The sequence below is a fragment of the Diadema antillarum genome, unplaced genomic scaffold, assembly GCF_040938485.1.
Source record: "Diadema antillarum isolate AM-2024a unplaced genomic scaffold, OU_Dant_1.0 seq00000386_RagTag, whole genome shotgun sequence".
NCBI classification, from domain to species: Eukaryota; Metazoa; Echinodermata; class Echinoidea; order Diadematoida; family Diadematidae; genus Diadema; species Diadema antillarum.
Window position 1 is genome coordinate 1,742,749 of NW_027271384.1, and position 19,425 is coordinate 1,762,173.

The 19,425-nt window shown below is 43.1% G+C and overlaps 2 protein-coding genes across 2 annotated transcripts; both read left to right on the forward strand.

Annotated features, from left to right (window-relative positions):
* Positions 1-313: 313 nt before the first annotated feature.
* LOC139731888 (acid sphingomyelinase-like phosphodiesterase 3b) lies at positions 314-13,857 on the forward strand. The gene is made up of 6 exons (XM_071642763.1): positions 314-513; positions 9,313-9,523; positions 10,168-10,415; positions 10,857-11,020; positions 11,893-12,070; positions 13,355-13,857. Exons 1-6 carry the CDS (start codon positions 432-434, stop codon positions 13,840-13,842), a joined length of 1,371 nt encoding a protein of 456 aa, XP_071498864.1. The 5' UTR covers positions 314-431; the 3' UTR covers positions 13,843-13,857.
* LOC139731926 (uncharacterized) lies at positions 2,281-3,625 on the forward strand. Its single transcript, XM_071642803.1, has one exon. It carries the CDS (start codon positions 2,281-2,283, stop codon positions 3,340-3,342), a length of 1,062 nt encoding a protein of 353 aa, XP_071498904.1. The 3' UTR covers positions 3,343-3,625.
* Positions 13,858-19,425: the final 5,568 nt, after the last annotated feature.

Genomic DNA, 19,425 nt, shown 5'->3' on the forward strand with positions numbered 1-19,425 from the left:
GGTGCGGTCGTTTTTGTCTTCCAATCGGGTACACCGTCCGACAGTATAAACCCGTTTTTGCGGAGACTACTGTACTAAGGACAACCTTTATTATCAGCTCAGGAGGCTCAAAGTCCGCTTCCTCGCTCAGACTGGTCCCATTCCATAGGTCTACCTGGTCCAGCTAAGAGACCACAAAACCAGAAATGGGAATTTTTGAGGAACCATGATGTAATGCAATCAAACAATGGAAAATGTCGACATCTCCGGGATATTGTGTGACAAATATGCACAGGACGCAATGCGGGTCAACACGACTTGCGATATGCTTTGCCCAGTTCGCACAAGGAATGCAAAAACTGCCTGTAACCTGGCAATATACTGTTCTCACTTCAATTGCACCTCTTGTGTTTCTCGTCACATACAACTGTAATTCTTCTATTTGATACAAGATGGTGCGTCTGAAGGAACTAGTATACTCGGCAACGTGCATTCTAGGATTCTTAATAAGTTCTTCGATTGCTGCAAGAAACGGTAACGACATTATTATTTCTGTAATTAATTCCCTCTGCGTGATGTTGTTGGCCAGTTATATCAAGGTCGTGTGTAATTATGTCATTGTGCTATTATATATATATATATATACATATATATATATATATATATATATATATATATATACATATGTTTCACTTTTTGATATAAATCAAATGCCATTGCAGAGGAAAGAGATCAAAATCGTGCTTAATATACTAGTAATAGAAGAATCAACATAAAATTTGTACGGCTATTAGTAAGTTGTTTTAATAACCGCTTTAAAAGGAAGTTTACCACCGAGACGACGAGAAGTTCATCGCCTTTTCGACCCTTTCGGGTCCGAGAAGGCGAGATCCGAGATCTCGGCTTCTCAACTTATCGGGTCGGAGAAGGCAGTAAGGCGAGATAGTTATGAGATCTCGTCGTCTCGACCTTTTGGGTCCGAGAAGGCGAGTTGTGAGATTTCGTCTTGTCGTCTTTTCTTCTCCGGAGAATTTCAGGCAAGGTGATTCATATCTTCGTGTTGGTCGAGAAGGCAAGAGTTATCTCGTCTGCACAGTGAGCGGCACAGAGCTTTCGTGACCATGGTGACTGATCAATAACAATATAATACATGCATCATGAGTAAAAATAGGTGGCAGCAGCGGCGAGCTGTGTCCCTAGGAGACAAAGCATTCATCCTCTTTGCCTAAGTTCTGAGGATGACGAGGCTCAAAGGACACTATAACAACAACAAGGAAATAAACATTTTTTTGTTGTAGTTAAAACAAAACGAAACAAAAACAAAGACATCAACAAATCGTTTTCATCAAGAGAATCACTGGAACTTGCAGAAAACCGGACATGAGGAAATTAAAGCTTTTAAAAATCTAGCGACAAATCAGACTACAGCAATCAAATTTGCGACATTATGTCACTGTGTGAAGGATAATTTACACTTGGAGCCTTTTTATGCACCTTTATATCAAATCTATTGCTTGTCATTTTTTTTTTCAACCCAAGATTGTAGAAATGTATTGCTTTTCAATTTTTATGATAGGTAAAAAATACATAAAGTGTTGCTCGTGATGAATTTGATGTGAAAAATAAATCTTTTTTTTTTTTGGGGGGGGGGGTTAGTTTGATCATGGACTTCCATGGTTTGATGTGAGGACTAGGATTAGGGATAAGGGGTATGGTTATGCGTGTGGGTATGTTTTATGTTTGGCTTGGCGTGCAGATATTTCATGGGAGCAATTGTCACCGGAGCAAATTTTGTGGAACGTGCTCCTACAATCTTATTTTAATGGGTTTTAACGGACTGCAAGGAAGTTAAAACAATTTACTCTTGAAGGACACAGTAGCGATGTTGCCGGGCAGATATAGGGCAGGGGGGATTACGCAACAGGTGACCCCTGCTCTTGCTGCCCCTCTCGTTTGCGGGGGTAAGCGCACGCGGTGAAGAAATTGCTTAGGTAGCGTCATTCGATGGTGGTTTGTCGTGGAAGCAGGAAGTAATTGAGGCGGCTCCTAATATTGGATTTCGTGCATTGTCTTACACATTGAACTTCGAAACTTTGTAGTTTTCTATCATCTTCGTGCTACTTTCCCTCCCTTGGAACTTTTTTGGGTATACCTTCTTGCCTTTGAAATATTGGATATCATACGTGAACTTACATCGTCGATTCTGGGGCACTGTCTTTGCATTTTCGCATTGGGACGTTTGGGCCTAAGTTAATATCATCTTAGTTCTGCATATCACAACGCCGGTTCTGGACTTTCACTATGCCGAAGTCGCGGAGTAAGATCATGAAGAAGGTGATGGGGAAGGAGCCGCCAGCGCCGCCCTCGTCGACGCGTCGTCGTGGTCGAAAGACAACCAAGAGTGGGGAGGAGGACCCGGCAGCTGGTCAAGGCGGATCGCCTGCAGCATCCGGTGAGTATAGTGTGTCTGCGTGTGGGCATGGTGACGCCTCTTGGCCCACCGTGGTCGACGCGGTGGTGCGTGAGCACCACGTGGCAAGCAAATCGGTAGATCTTAGTCCGGTTGGTCAGTTGATTGACCCACCTGACACTTTTGATGCCCTTCCCCAAGCCTTGTCGTGCGTAGGGGATGAGCTGGGGAGCGTCGTCCCCATGTCGGTTAAAGAGAAAATTTGGAAGGGGGAGTTTCTTGATTTGGGCATCCTCCTCAAATCCGACGTAGGTTCCCTGAGTGAGGAGGCGTCATTCAGCCTCGTGCAGGCTGGAGGATCTCTGCAAGTCAGGAGCGCGAGTCGCACCCCGCAAATTGCAAATATTGATATGTGGACGTCGGCCTTTCTGACATACGCTTCGGTGTATGTAGAAAAGCATGGAAATCGAGCGCGCGAGTTGTTCAAATATATGGACACAGTTCGATCAATCGTGCGCTTCGGAGGCTATAATTGGCGCACCTACGACGTGCAATTCAGGCTGCGGCAAGCGCGACAGCCGCTCCGTTCGTGGGCGACTATTGACACGGAGCTGTGGCTAACCGTAGCCACAGCCCAGCCCAGAGCAGCGTTTCGTTCGTATACTCCGTTGCAGCCCTTTCGGGCGGGAGCTGGGTCAGGAGCCGCCACGTCATACCTGCGAGGTCGTCGCGGGGGGCCTTCCTCACCCCCGAGAGATAGGAGAGCGGGGGCAGATTTTGCACGCGGACGAGCCAATCACTGCTTCGCATTCAACGCGGGCTCTTGCAAGCGGGCGATCTGCAGATTCGCACATGTCTGCGCAAATTGCGGCTCCTCTACCCACACAGCTCAAGCCTGCACGCGGGGCGCTGTCAATGGCACCCAAAAAGACTCTCGGCCCATCCCCAATTAACATTGAGCGCGTGATCCCCTTTCTGCGCAATTATCCGGATAAGACAGCTGCAGTTAACATTATTGAGGGCTTTCGTTTTGGTTTCCGTTTGGGTTATACGGGGGAGCGGGTCGCTCACGAGTCACGGAACCTGGTCTCAGCGACAGCACACGCGCAAGTTCTACATCGTAAATTGTTCAAAGAGGTTAGCCTGGGGAGAATAGTCGGTCCATATGTCTCACCTCCTTTTCCAAGATTTCGCTGCTCCCCAGTTGGGGTGGTGCCAAAGAAGGTGCCAGGGGAATTTCGCATGATCCAACACCTGTCAGCCCCTCGCGGTGCATCCGTAAATGATTGCATTGACCCGCGCGATTGTCAGGTCAGGTATTCTACTTTCGATGACGCCGTTGACCTCGTAATGCGTTTGGGGCAGGGGGCAGTCATGGGAAAAGCGGACATACAGTCTGCCTTTCGTCTTATCCCCGTGCATCCTGATGATTTTGAGCTACTGGGCATGCGCATAGATGGTCTATATTATTACGATCGTTGTCTTCCGATGGGCTGCTCGGCGTCGTGCGCGATTTTCGAGCGTTTCAGTACCTTTCTTGAGTATTGTTGTAGAAATATCGCTGAGTCGGATGGCGTATTGCATTATTTGGACGATTTTTTCTTCGCAGCTAGCTCTCGACGTGAATGCGCCAGTCTAATGCGTTCTTTCCTTGCAATGTGTGAGCGGTTTGGGGTGCCAGTGGCTAATGACAAGACTACGGGTCCTGTCACCGTTATCGAGTATTTGGGGCTCACAATCGACTCTGTTTCGCTTACTGTACAGGTCCCAGCAGAGAAGGTGGTGGCTTTGCGCGCTGATCTAGAGGAAGCCACCTGTTGCCAAAAGCTTACACTCCGGCGTTTGCAGTCGCTAATAGGCAAGCTTAATTTCGTCTGTCGCGCGGTCGCACCTGGGCGAGCGTTCTTGCGGAGACTAATTGACCTTACAATTGGGATAAAGCAACCATTTCATAAGGTTAGACTGACCCGCGGCGCCCGAGAGGATTTGCGTGCGTGGCTCACCTTCTTAATGCAGTTCAATGGCACCGTGATTAGATCGGCAAGCGAATGGACTTCGAATAGCGCGTTCAGTTTTTATACAGACGCTTCGGGTAGCATTGGGTTTGGCATCTACTTCGATGGGGAGTGGGCGCAGGGCAGATGGCCCGCCGGGGTGCTGCGGGAAAAACATTCCATCGCATATTTGGAGTTTCTTCCCATTGTCATCGGAGTGCAAGTTTGGGGAAAGCGCATTGCTAATCAGAAGGTGCTGTTTTGCTCAGATAATCAGACGGTAGTGCATGTCATAAACAAGCAGAGCTCTAAATGCCCACGCATTATGGCCCTGGTCAGAATTTTCGTAGTGTGCTGCCTCGAGCGCAACATTTGGTTCAGAGCACGTTACGTCCCCGGTTGCCGTAATGACATAGCTGATTCTTTGTCTCGTTTTCAGATGGAGAGATTCCGTTTGTTGGCACCACAAGCAGATCCCCACGAGACCCCCCTGCCACGCCAGCTGTGGGAGAGCTTGTGCTAGAACGAGAGAGACTCCTATCCCAATCCCGGGCTGCTAGCACGCACAGCACGTATACACAGGCATGGGAATCTTTTCAATCTTTTCGATCGGCTTATCATTTCAGCCTCAGCGCTAACCCCACGCTCGAGCAGATTGTGCAATTTATAGCCTACCTGTCCCTTAACGGTTACGCAGCTGCCACGTTGGCCACCTATATCGCGGGGCTCTCCTTTCATTTGCAGTCACGCGGGCTACGTGACGTCACACAGTGCTTTATCGTTAGGCGCATGCTGGACGGCAGCAAACGTGGTCGCATCTCCAGGGACGTGCGCTGCCCGATCACCTTACCCATATTAAGCCGCATGCTTGTGGCTCTCCCACACGTGTGCGCTTCGTCATTCGACGCGTTGCTGTTTCGAACTGCTTTCCTAGTAGCTTTCTTTGCGTTTCTCCGGGTTGGGGAATTTACCGTCCGCGCCCGAAACCACACCCCCACTCTCAGATTGATTGACGTTCGCCTGCACAGCGGCAAGGCAGCTTTGGAGCTACACCTCCGTTCTTCCAAGACTGACCAGGGGGGTGCTGGTTGTTATATAATCTTGCCTAGCAACGAATCCAAGAGCTTATGTCCAGTAGCAGCCGCTAGTGCCTACGTGGCTGTGCGTCCACGTGGTAGCGAAGCTTTCTTCGTGCGTTATGACGGGGCCCCCCTAGTTAGGAAGGATTTCAATAACATATTAAAGCGCTGCGTGGAGTTCGTACGCCTCCCAGTCGCACTATTTTCTTCTCATTCGTTCCGTATTGGAGCGGCCACGTCAGCTGCCACGGCAGGCATTCCGGATGCAAGGATTAAAGGCATGGGCCGGTGGTCGTCTAATACATTTAGACGCTACATCCGAATTGATAAGATTTTCTCATAATAGCGCACATTATTGTGGCGCTTATTGAGCGTTTCGGGGTTTACAACCCAAGTAAAGGTTTGGTTTGAAAGCGAAAATAAGTTTTTATCAATCTTTTGAAAGCCAAATGTTCTTCACTCTTAGCTTTAATTATATGTTTCAAGTTGTGGTAAGGGCTACCCAATCGTTATTATCGTATACTGAGAGTTGTAAACTGAGAGTTATCAATATGCCAGTGCATTACAGTTGCATTACAGTTGCCGAACGCTGTCTTACATTAGTCGAAGTACAGATAGGGCAACAAAGTTTGTTTTCATGCCAAAGGTAGCACCCTCCCCCCCCCCCCCCCCCATTTCCATTTCGGATACCGCGCTTCTCGTCTCTTTTTCTCTCTTTCTCTCTTATCACAATACAGGCGTAAGAGTGATCGCAGACGGGGATTCAGGGGAGCGACGAAGCGGGCTCGGGCTGTCCTGCTGGGACTCGCTCTTCGGACATGCATAGTAATAAGGTCATTAGCATCTCCACCTTCGCGTTGCTGCCTGGTCGGCTCCGTTTACACAGGAGGTCAGAATCATCGACTTTTATAGTGTGCGTTTACACAGGAGGTCAGAATCATCGACTTTTATAGTGTGCGTTTCAACCCGGGGCAACTTTATCCTATCATTCCTTGGTAGTCGCTGTCAGGCAACCATGATATCATCCCACTACCGATCTTGAACTGCCTGGTCTTTGTGTTATACATTGTTCCGAATGGATTAAAGCACGATACATACGAACTAACAAACAGACAAGCCAAAAAAAAAATAAATAAATAAAGCAATATTCTCGCGTCATTATAATGTCAGCCATGGGCTGGAGCACAGGTGTATTTAGCGGCAGGGAGCAATATTCTTAAATGGACCCAAACAGGCCATGGCATTGACTTTCGACAGAAGCCGGTTCCCCGCAGGATTGTAGGTTCTGCTTCCTCTTTTCCGCGTTATTCGGGTTTACATACTTGACTGTTTTACATTGTATCATACATTCCCTTGTTTGGGCCCTTCAAGACACAGTTTAATATTGTGGCCAACCGTTCTCATATAATAATGTTAACTCTATTGGCATGGATTAGAACTAAACACGTAGATAAATGAATACATTAGTAAGTAAATAAATTAGAAATATAATACAAACTCGTAAAGTAGCGGCCCGTCAGTGTTGTGCCATCTGGATTATTGTTCGGCCGTGTAAATTCATGTTTCACTATTATAGGTTGTATATATGTTATATGCTAGTCTGGGGGTAGCGGGCATGCTCTAGTAGGGTCTGGATTGGTTGCGTATGAATTTAGGGGATTATAAAGGAGCTGCTCCGTTGAGCTCCTTGGATGATTGGAGATAATGATGTCCGTACTTCTCGGTGACTCTGTTATCCTATGGCGGCGGACCCTGGGGGTCCGTTTGGCCGTATTTTGAAAAAATTAAGCCGCTATAGGATAACATCTGCTTTAAAGTACAGTTTGAATCGTTCATAATTATATTCCTCTCGAGGTAAAGGGGGCTTTGTTCTGGTAACATACTTTTGGATGCAATTCTATTTACCGGCGAGTAGCGAAGCAGGCTGACCTTAGTACCACGAGGATGGATTGTTATCTAAGCCCTCCGTAAATATGCGAGTCTTGGGGCAGTCGCGCTGGTCGGTGACTGCTTCAAGGCGCGGACGCAAGGGATCGGAGTTGGTATATGTGCCCTCGTGAAGCACTTGTTAATGCGACCAGAACAGGTGTTTGGGTTTTATTTCCTGCCAATTTCGCTATCGGTGCGGCGGGGCAGATGGACTTTTACGGGTGGCTTTGCTTTCGCTTGATATACCAGTTGAGTAACATTGGTTTACTATATGAATTAAGGGCCCTTGTCACAGAGGCTATAAACCCCCTTCATCTCGGGATGCATAATGCTGTGAAGTGTATTACTATTGTACGTGTTTGGAATGGTGTAAGAAGTTCTCACTATATCAAAATGTATATGCAAGATCGAACTCGTTATTATGGATAAGCACGTTGTCATTCGATTGTATGGATTATATAACTTATGGCTTCCACGATTAAACCACCATAACCGCAGATTTGGTCTTCCATGTCTTTTTATTGTGTCGTACCAAGGAGTAATGGGTTTTAACGGACTGCAAGGAAGTTAAAACAATTTACTCTTGAAGGACACAGTAGCGATGTTGCCGGGCAGATATAGGGCAGGGGGGATTACGCAACAGGTGACCCCTGCTCTTGCTGCCCCTCTCGTTTGCGGGGGTAAGCGCACGCGGTGAAGAAATTGCTTAGGTAGCGTCATTCGATGGTGGTTTGTCGTGGAAGCAGGAAGTAATTGAGGCGGCTCCTAATATTGGATTTCGTGCATTGTCTTACACATTGAACTTCGAAACCCACCTCCTCCCCGTCCGCCTCCTGCAAATCTTGGATTGGTATTTCATTTCTAATGGGTGTTTCGATAATTGATAACAAAGTACATAGGGGGCAAGCTTACCTACGTATTTCCATACGGTCGTCGTAATGGACGTTTCGGTTTGATGGAAACGGATGTGCCGATTAATGATAACATGTCAGGGAGGCATGGGTTGTAAGGTAACAGTGGGATAGTGTGGCCATTCTCAAGAGCGTAGCTTGGTTGCACCGCGCAGGTGGACCGCAGGGGAATTTTCCGGCGACATTTTCCCTTCATAATAAGGGTGGTTGAGAAAGCTGAAGGGTTTTTTGCTGGTTTTTCGCCCCTGCTTGGGGGTTGCCACACTTTGCGGCCGTATTTTGAAAAAATTAAGCCGCTATAGGATAACATCTGCTTTAAAGTACAGTTTGAATCGTTCATAATTATATTCCTCTCGAGGTAAAGGGGGCTTTGTTCTGGTAACATACTTTTTGATGCAATTCTATTTACCGGCGAGTAGCGAAGCAGGCTGACCTTAGTACCACGAGGATGGATTGTTATCTAAGCCCTCCGTAAATATGCGAGTCTTGGGGCAGTCGCGCTGGTCGGTGACTGCTTCAAGGCGCGGACGCAAGGGATCGGAGTTGGTATATGTGCCCTCGTGAAGCACTTGTTAATGCGACCAGAACAGGTGTTTGGGTTTTATTTCCTGCCAATTTCGCTATCGGTGCGGCGGGGCAGATGGACTTTTACGGGTGGCTTTGCTTTCGCTTGATATACCAGTTGAGTAACATTGGTTTACTATATGAATTAAGGGCCCTTGTCACAGAGGCTATAAACCCCCTTCATCTCGGGATGCATAATGCTGTGAAGTGTATTACTATTGTACGTGTTTGGAATGGTGTAAGAAGTTCTCACTATATCAAAATGTATATGCAAGATCGAACTCGTTATTATGGATAAGCACGTTGTCATTCGATTGTATGGATTATATAACTTATGGCTTCCACGATTAAACCACCATAACCGCAGATTTGGTCTTCCATGTCTTTTTATTGTGTCGTACCAAGGAGTAATATAATGTTATTTCCCCTTTTTACCCATAATCAAGAGGGCAAATTCTTCCATATCTCTGACATCCACTACGACCCGCAATATGGACAAGGAGTTTATCCGCAAGCTTCCTCGTGCGCGGTGCAGGTTGACGTGGCGGAATTCCCCCTCGGAAATTACGACTGCGACTCCCCTTGGTCCCTGGTCGAAGCGACTCTAAAGACAATGGCTGACTCCGAGAGTGCCGCGGACTTCATAGTTTGGACAGGGTACGTACAAACTGCTGGCCTTTTCAATTCACTTTCTATTCTTCTTCCGACATGTCCGTCCGAGGTAGGGGTAAAACATAGAGAGAGAGAGATTGATTGGAAGTTTAGGTCTCTACCTTTTCGAGGAAAATGATATTGGTCAGCTGAAGCAAAACAGCTTTTCTGCACTTTTAGATTATCTATTAGTCCATTCGACTAATATCTATTAGTCGAATGGACCACTAGACCGCCCCCAATAAATCTCCTGCTGCTTCTCGTCTCGTATCATGTGTTGATCTTTGGCCTTGTTTTAATCCATCCTCGTATTGCATTTATAAAAAATCAAGAAAATAAACGTTCTTTGGAAAGAATTTGTAATTTGTAATCAATGCACCAAGCGATTGGATTCCACCACGATGTGCTGCCATGGCATTAAGATGATTATATAATGAAATAGTCGACCTCGCATAAGTCGAAGGTCTTTTCAAGACCTTTATTCTCTTTATATTTTATTGAATTTAATCCCTCATAAGTCGAATTTTCTCTAAGTCAAAATAGATTCAGCCAATGCAAGAATGACTGATTGCTCAGCGCGATGCGCAAAGCGATTACAATCTTAGAACCCGTTTCTTTCAATAATTATATATTTTCCTGTCAATCTGCAGCGACACACCTGGGGCGTTGGCACAAGACCTCTTGCCCAACACCACAGTCCTCGAAATCATCCAGAACGCCTCCAGGGCCATCGAAGACCGCTTTCCGAACCTCCCAGTCTTTCCCGCCATCGGTAACCATGACAACTGGCCGCGGCATCTTCTGGAGCCCCAGCCAAATGCTTTCCGGGATGCCCTGGGCCAGGTGTGGGCCTCGTGGTTGGCGGACTACTCCGGCGCGTTGGACACATTCAGCCAAGGTAGGCGATTATCATCTTTACTATGTCTTACCATTATCGTTATCATCATCATCATAACATTATCCTAGAATAATGTAATAACCTTCAAAGAGAAATCTACGCAGAGAGAATTTCCTCAATCTTCGTTTATTTTGCACGCATTCTTTTTGCTATTGGCCCCTCATTAGCCAGGTATCACCAGCGAAATGTATATAATTTTAGTACACGATAGTTATTCGTCTCCGCAAGTGAAGGCTTTTGGGCGCTCATATAATTTACGGTAAGTGCATTTCAATATGTTTAGTCTCGAGGTTCTAAGCACAGTGCGTAAACATCATCGTATGCAAGATTGAATGTGATGTGTATGCCTATCTTTTGTGTTTAATTTTAGAGTGTATGCACGTGTGCCATCATTTTACGTTTTGCCCTTTCACAATACCAATATCAATTGCCTATACGCAGGGGGATATTACGTGACTGCAATTAACGCCAACTTGTCTGTCATCTCGCTGAACACTGCATTCTACTACTACAAGGACACGCGCGTCGAAGGACTCGACGACCCGGCGGGACAATTCGTGTGGCTGGAAGAGAAGCTAGAAGACGCGGAGAATGATGGCGTGGTGGTATGTCCTCCATAACCAACTGCCGAACAAACATGTTCTTAGGCATTGTATGATATATTTTATATAAGAGAGAGAGAGGGGGGGGGGGGGCTGAGAATAGGATTTTTTTTTTTGATACACAAAAATGCTATAAAATCTTGAGTACAAGGCCTAAATATTTAAGCTTTGATGTACCGGAAATTAAAGCATGACATGAATCGGTATATCATTAAAACAAATCCATTCATTCATTCATTTTCATTCATTTAAGCCTGATTGCATCGTATATCAAAATAGATGATTTTTCCTCTCAACACACAGCGTGTTTACACTTTTGAAAAGATCGTGAGGTATATGTATAACTATTAGAAAATCCTTAACCCTATAATTACTCGATACATGTATATAATAAAAAGTAAAATTCCGAACTCTCTCACTGGAGGAACCAGCCGCGACTGAGAAGACAAAAAAAAAAAGACAAAAAGACAAACAAAAAATAGCTTGCACTCTCAACAACAAGGCGACTCCGAGACGTCTTCTCTGACTCCGCGACGTCTCCATTGGTCCTCGCAAGGTCGTGGAGACGTCGTGGAGACGTCTCCTGGACCAGCTGGAGACTGAAAAAAAAAAGGTCAAAAAAAAAAAAGTATCGAACGTGTTTGATTTCCTCGCGACTCCCCTGAGACCATAGCCGGCTCGTCTCAAGGAGGCGTCACAGGCGACGTTGTGGAGACGTCGCGTCGCGGAGACGTCTCGGCGACCAGAGAGATTTGAGTGTCCACTACGCATGCTAGGTGGCCACAATATATTGGCTATGGTCTCTAAGCCAGTGAGATACCCCCTTTAGTGTCTTGAATATCAAACTACATGGATTTGTCCTCTCTGCATGCAAGGTCTACATCGTTGCACATATCCTACCGGGCTCCTTGGAAGGGGAAACGCTGAAGTCGTTCCAGCCCAGATTCAACGAGAGATACCTCGACATACTTAGACGCTTCAGTCACGTGATCAAGGGACAGTTCTACGGCCATCACCACTACGATAGCTTCCGGGTTCTGTATGCTGAGGACGGTAGGTGATGGATGAGAGTAACCATTGTTGTGATGCTTCTCAAACAGATTTGCTGTTGATGCAAGTTTATAAGTCTGCGTTCGTTTCATGCAGTTGCCATGATTATGATTTTATGCCACAGAGTTGGAGGTGAGAGGGGTCAATGTTACCATGGGAGTTAGTTCCATGATCTTACTATCAATCACGTTTTATGATAAGAGGCCCGGGTAATACTAGCATGTCATGAAACTTAAAATACCATAAAATAAAAAAAAAAACTTGAATGCAAATGATTATTCTTCTCTTGAGCCATCATGTTGCCCTTCAGTGATTGCAGTACATTCATCCCATAACTTACTACTGACTACTGACTTGACTGATTGGAGTTACGTTTTCCGGCATGGTAACATGTAAATGTAATTATGATATAATCAGATACCGTCAGGAAGCATACGGCTATGTAAAATGCGTAATGTATATCCTGCCATTAAGAACACACATACAAGCACATGCACTCACACTCATTCACCCATAGATATTATAATACATTAATGCACTAATACGCACAAGTTCACACACAGCAAAATTAACTCCATCATTGTATTACGAGGAAAGCTCGTGATGAACACTCTAATGACTGAGTTGGTTTGTTTTTTCTCCCAAGAACCTTGAAATGAAGCCGCACTTTTTCGTACTTATTGACAAACCATATTCATGGCACCGGACTCCTTGTTGACGTGCAGGGAACATTTTAACCTGATCGCTATTCTGCGCAAAGTTATAAGTAGGCTACTTTTTTTTTTTTTTGAATGATGGCAAACTTTACTTTCAGAAATAAACAAATTCGGGTTTTGTTGATTTCCCAAACTATGATACGAAACAACTACACATCGCAAAAAAGGATTATTCTGTCCTATTCCATAAACTACAATAACGTTTTTGCCTTCGAAAATAGTTCTGTCCTCATTTGTATCATGGGTTGATAATCTCAATAGTCTTTCAGTTACTTCAAACACGTCAGACCAGCGATTAAAAATCAGCAATGTAACAATAAAAGTGTGGGGGGGGGGGGGTGGGTGAAGATGAAAATGACAGTCATGACAAGACAAATTGAACTTTTGGGCGCTTTATTTAGGTTGCCCTCATCGCTGGATTTCAAAAACCCTAACAATGCTGTAAATCAAAGTAGACGATCCTTTGATAACCATTCATGTGCCTATCAGTGGAGAGGAAGAACAGACAACCAAAATGACATTTGTCACGAATTATGACCTTTTTTTTTCTTTTTTTCTTTTTTCCAAACAGGCACTCCGGTTAATGCGTTGTATGTACAGCCATCTTTGACGCCGCGAAACGCCACTGCTCTGGGTCCGAGAAATCCGAGTTTCCGTGTTGTTAGCTACGATCGCGCCACCGGCGACGTACTCGATATCGAACAGTACTACCTCGACCTCGCGAACAGCCAACTGACGTGGGAGCTCGAATATCGCGCCACCACCTCGTACGGCGTAAGCGATCTCAGTCCCGCCTCCCTCGACGCACTCATCGAGAAATTCTCCGAAGGCGAAGCGGCGTCTAACGAAATCTTTCGCCGTTACCATGGCCACAGCACCGCACTGGCGGACGTGAAAGAGTGCGATGATGATTGCAGACGATATCACTTTTGCGCCATCACCAACCTCGACTACGACAAATACGACGATTGCCTCAGTGGACATGCTGTGAGGAAAGGCGGACAGATCGGCAGCCTTGGAGCTACAATCTTTGTTCTTCTCTATAACTTGCTTTCTTGAACTGTGTGAGTTCATACACGCGATGGACTCGATTAGTATTTTATTGCAATGTATGATCATTATTTCCACTTCAGCTGTACGAGAATATGACGACTTGTCATCCCAAATTTTCGACGCAATCGAGATCACTCCTCTCAAATGTCATCTCTGTAAGTTAATGTGTCCAGCCTGCATATCATAAAGGTCACATTGGTCAAATCGACTTTGGTTCACTTTAAAGTGCCATCAAACCCCTCATAGTAATAATCGTTGTGAAATACTATCACAGCTATGATTTTCACTAATATCTTAGTTTTTTGTTGTTGTTTTTTGGTGCTCCATTTAAAAGACAAAGAATAAAAGTTTGAATAAACATTTAAATAGATGAATTTAGAAGTAAAGAGAGAAGAAAGATAAAAGAGGAGGAATAAGAAAGAATGAAAGAAACAGAGGAATTAGAAAAGAAAGAGAGAGGGAGAGAGAAATAAAAAGATATCTACTAAAACTAGTTTTACCGCACCAAATCAGGAGAATCGGGTATGAGGGGTGATGACGTTGCACAGACCCGAAGCTCCGTGAAGAATTTATGTTATCTAAATTTCATTTGCGTTTCAGCATATTTTGATTTTATTTCACCAGTAAATAAGTTTAAAAGTGGAGTAAATTTGAAGCTAATTAGCACTATCTAGATTTCTTTATTTTGTTTGAATTTCAGATTATTTGTGCCAACTTCTTCATCATTTCAACTAATTATTTTTGATTTGTCAGGATCAAACAATAAAATGTAGAAAGGAGAACATTCATCACGCTATATGTAATTTTTATCTTACACAGTGCCAATCATCTTGAGTGCTCAGGTCAAACGTTTTTGATAATTTATGTGGTGAAATGATTGTCATTTTTCATTTCTTTAAAAAGCTTAGACAAAATGTAATACAATGTACTTAGTACATGATATGTTGCATGCTTTGATCTTTCACAATATGTCTCACATCCGGAAATGTACAATGATATATGATTTCTTTAGTAGCAAAAACATGAAATACATGGGTAGGGTAATTTTCATTTGTAAGTAGTGAAGCCAAGACAAACAGCATGGTGAAAATGCGAGTGAAATCAGATAAAGAAACCTATGACGAGTTATTGCCACTACGTCATCGTTGTTTGTTGCCACGGATATCTGCAATCTTATTCATGTGATTACACAGTATTATTTGAAAAAATACCTTTTTTGTTGTCTTGTCACTTTATCAAATGTCCTTCAAACTTGTTGTAAATGATGTCAAAAATAAATCTCTGCAGGACACGAAAAAGCATTAATTCTCACAAGTGCAAATTACCCAACTGTTGAGGTTTTGTTTGCAATGTTGTTACTTGTTTGCATTTTTGAAACCAACAACCTGTGCGTGAAGAGTTATATGATGAGGATTTATATTTCAGGTGGCCATGGTGTGCGGTATCACTTTCTACTGTTTTTTATCCAAGACTTTTCAACATTTGCATCTCCTGATTTTGCTCAAATAGCTTAATTGTAATACTGTAGAATTGCCCATTTTCCTAGTCCATTATATCAACAAAAACATTCTCAAATAATTAACATACTACTTAATAACACCGCTATGTCAGTATTGACTGATACTCTCCATAGAAACACCATGTAATCTTCTGTACCATTTCATGTTTCCCACACATGTACAGTCAATTCAATTCAATTCAATCTAATCCAATCCAATCCAATCCAATCCAATCCAATCCAATCCAATCCAGTCCAGTCCAATCCAATCCAATCCAATCCAATCCAATCCAATCCAATCCAACCCAATCCAATGCAATGCAATTCAATTCAATTCAATCCAATCCAATCCAATCCAATCCAATCCAATCCAATCCAATCCAATCCAATCCAATCCAAATCCAAATCCAATCCAATCCAATCCAATCCAATCCAATCCAATTCAATTAAATTTCACATTGATTAACCGTGTCCGGGTAGGGATTCGTACTGTCAATATATACATGTATGAACCCTTGTACGTTACAGAAACACTGGCACACACAAACACAAACACACAAATGTAATTTCCAATCATAATTAAGCATAGACATTCCTCAAACTCAATCCTTCTTTTGTTACAAATGTTTATCCCTTCCCACTCCTTATAAGAGAGTTCAACCCAGGGGATATAACAGTGATGATGTTTTACCAATCTATAACCACAACTCATCAACACACAACCTGCTCAAACTATACCATGAACACTGAATATACGAGTTAGGCACACTTTTGAACATTAATGATTCACGTAAATGAGAAAAATATATTTTATTGAACTACCTGAAAAACAAGGTATTCTCAATATACAAATATCATGTTCAGAATTTTAGAGTAGTCATTTTTTTAATGAATTTGCTGAACAACTTCAGTGCATCATCTTCAAAGGTGTAGAAAATGAATACTGGCACACGAGGACTGTTACGTATATTTTCTCAGTAAAGATCCAAGACAACTCACTTTCTAGTTCAATGAGTGTGCTATTTCAAGTAAAACAGCAAGGTTTGGTCACTGCACCAGTTCAATAAAATGGGCATATAGGTCTAATGACCACTTTCCGAGACAAGTGTTTTTCTACAATGCCTCATGATATCTTAATTGACATCAGCTGTTAAGTTGGACCACATTTGAGGAACATGTATCCCCGGTATTTTCTGCAAAACTGCAAGAACTTGTAAAACAAACAAACAAACAAACAAACAAACAAACAAACACACAAACAAACAAACAAAACCTTCACTGTGAAGGCCTGTACCGTTCAGTAGCAAATAATGGGTTAAATCAGCATTCTAGTATGAGCTTCTGCAACACCAAAGGGCATGTAACTGTCCTTAGATACCATTTTATCAATTTTATAACATACCGAGTGAAACAGAACATTCAGGGGAGTCCCCTTTATGAAAATCACCAGGTTAATTGTCACGTCCCAACTAATCTTTCCTTGTTCAACTAAGGGAATTTGAAGTTTCTTTTACTGCAAGATTAATTTCAGGCCAAAAATCACGGAAAGATATAGGAGAATACAGTATGTCCACATGAAACAAGGAAGATTTTTGGTCTCATACCAAACAACGGCAAAGTCACATGCCCTGTCCAAACCAACAAAATACTGTTGAATGACTACTCTTGATACTTGCCAGAATTATCGCTGCATGGTCGAATTTTCCCAGTGACGAGTGCCACATACATGTGTTCTTTGTATACGCCAGTTCGCAGTTCAACTTCGCGCGCAGGAGCAGAAAAAAGGTCATTCCTACCGACAGGCATGTTGGTATTTAAATTCACTGGGATAAACATCTGTGATGTAACAATTATTGATGTAATCCTTACATGCTGCTTGCCAGCACATCCACCTGAAAGCAAAAGTGGTATTTGGCATTTGGCAATATCAATACTAAAAAGAGATTTTTAAGACATGTACATTCAATGCAAAATAATGAAAACGGATGCTTTCCCAGGTGTTAACTGAATGATCATTCTGGTCATTTGGTCTATGCAAGTTCATTCTTTGTTTGAACAAGATTGATGAACCCCATAAATTGTTATGTAAAACTTATGCATTATGTCGCTCTGAAAATGAGTGAAGTGCCCCTCACTGACTGAAAAAAAAAAGAAAGGTAATTTGTACCACTGTGCCCGTAAGCTAACTCTGAAATGGCTTATCACTTGATCTCAGTATAGTATAGTGGATAACAATCTAACAACACGCAGATCCCAGATCTGCATCATGATTACTGTCAAATCTAAAATATTTGACAAGAGGCAAGAGTAATGTTTTTCCTGCACGAATACTCTCAACACTTTTCCGATTTATTTCCTGTTTTTGTGTTCAACAGTGCTGCATCATACCATAATGTAACCCTGACATAGTAGAAGATGTTTGCATTCACACATTTGTGGGTATGTTTAAAGAGTCCGGAGGCAACACGTGAGGGTCCTCTGTAACAAGTTTGATTAGCTGGGCCCAACGCCCTCCTTATGACAGGATACCCCTGTTCCAAACTTGGATTTGAAGCTGTCATTGTCTCATTTGCCAGGCAGCAGCTCTGCCAAGTAAGCAGTACTGTACAGTTCTGGTCGCGGTGAGGATTTAGCTTTTAATGTTTTGCGAGATATTCAGAAACCACTCTATGAGATGTCCAAGAGCATGCAATTCGAAGGGGTATCAAAAGTTTATTTGATGAAAATCGGTTTTGAAATGGCCGAGATATCCAAAAACAAGGTGAAACAGAGATCCTAATAAAGTTGTGGCATGTCGCCTTTTATTATTATCACTTTTTTGGATATCTCAGCCATTTGAAAACCAATTTTCATGAAATAAACGTTGAATCCTTCTTAAAATTACATGTTCTTTCATACTTCATAAGAGGTTTCTCATTATCTCCCTTAAGAATGTTCAAAACATGAATCCCCACCTCAACCAGTACTGTACAGTCCCTTCAAGCCATTTGGTGGCAGTGACACAATAACTTTGGCACACATAACCAACATCTCCACATATTAATAGAATACAAAAATCTGCATGTGCTTTAAAAAGACATCGGATATCAGATATAAACTGAAAGTCAAGGTTTAGGAAAGCAATATAAAAATGAAGACACACTATTTGGATGCTAGTGATTTCGCATTCATCTAATGATATGATATAAAACATAATATATCGACTTGATACACATACAAGTTGTATGTCATTGTCTTTAGTATTGAGTAAATGTATACTAGTGACATAACACTCATCCAGTGCTATAATATAAAACAGGATAAAACATGATACTCTGTATATTCATCTTATCTTCTTTAGTACTGACTACAGTTAAACTCGCCTAAGTCGACATCGCATATGTCGAATAATCGCGCAAGTCGATGATTTTAAAAAGTCCCGATTTTTCCCCATTGACCTACGTGTATTAATTCACTCACAAGTCGAATTTTGTAAGTCGAATATTCGCCTAAGTCGATGAAATTCCAAGAACACTTTCACGGAAAAACCATTAAATTCACTGTGCCTAAGTCCAATAAGATTTTATTGTGCAATAAATCACTGTCAAAATCACGAGACGCCAGTTTTTGTTTACATAAGAACTAGCCCGACCAGACAGGTGACAAAAAATGATCTAAAGTATCAAAATTCAAAGCGATTGCATGCGATTGTTGAACTCTCTTCGTGTTTGGAGGTCCGCTGGTACTACCCTGTCGCGCTAGCGCTACGTACGTACAGCTACTGGGCTGTGTATAGTTATGCGTACAGCGACTGGGCTGTGTATAGTCTATGTATGTTTGCAGTCTGCGCTGTGCAGTGGATGGATGAAGCTGCTGAGTTTTCAAAGCATTTCAAGCCATGGTATGGTAAACTGGAATCAATCACTGCTCAAATATCGTTCATATTCACTTCCTCAAGGTTTAACAAGGGTGTAAAGTAATCGGACCTGTGCCAATACTAATGCACTGTCCATGCAAAGTTCACCGCGGCCCTGCCGGGCGACCCGTGCTGCGGCACACCTCTCCAGCTCTCGGCTCCAGATTAGACAACATACATGTATATGTGTAACTGT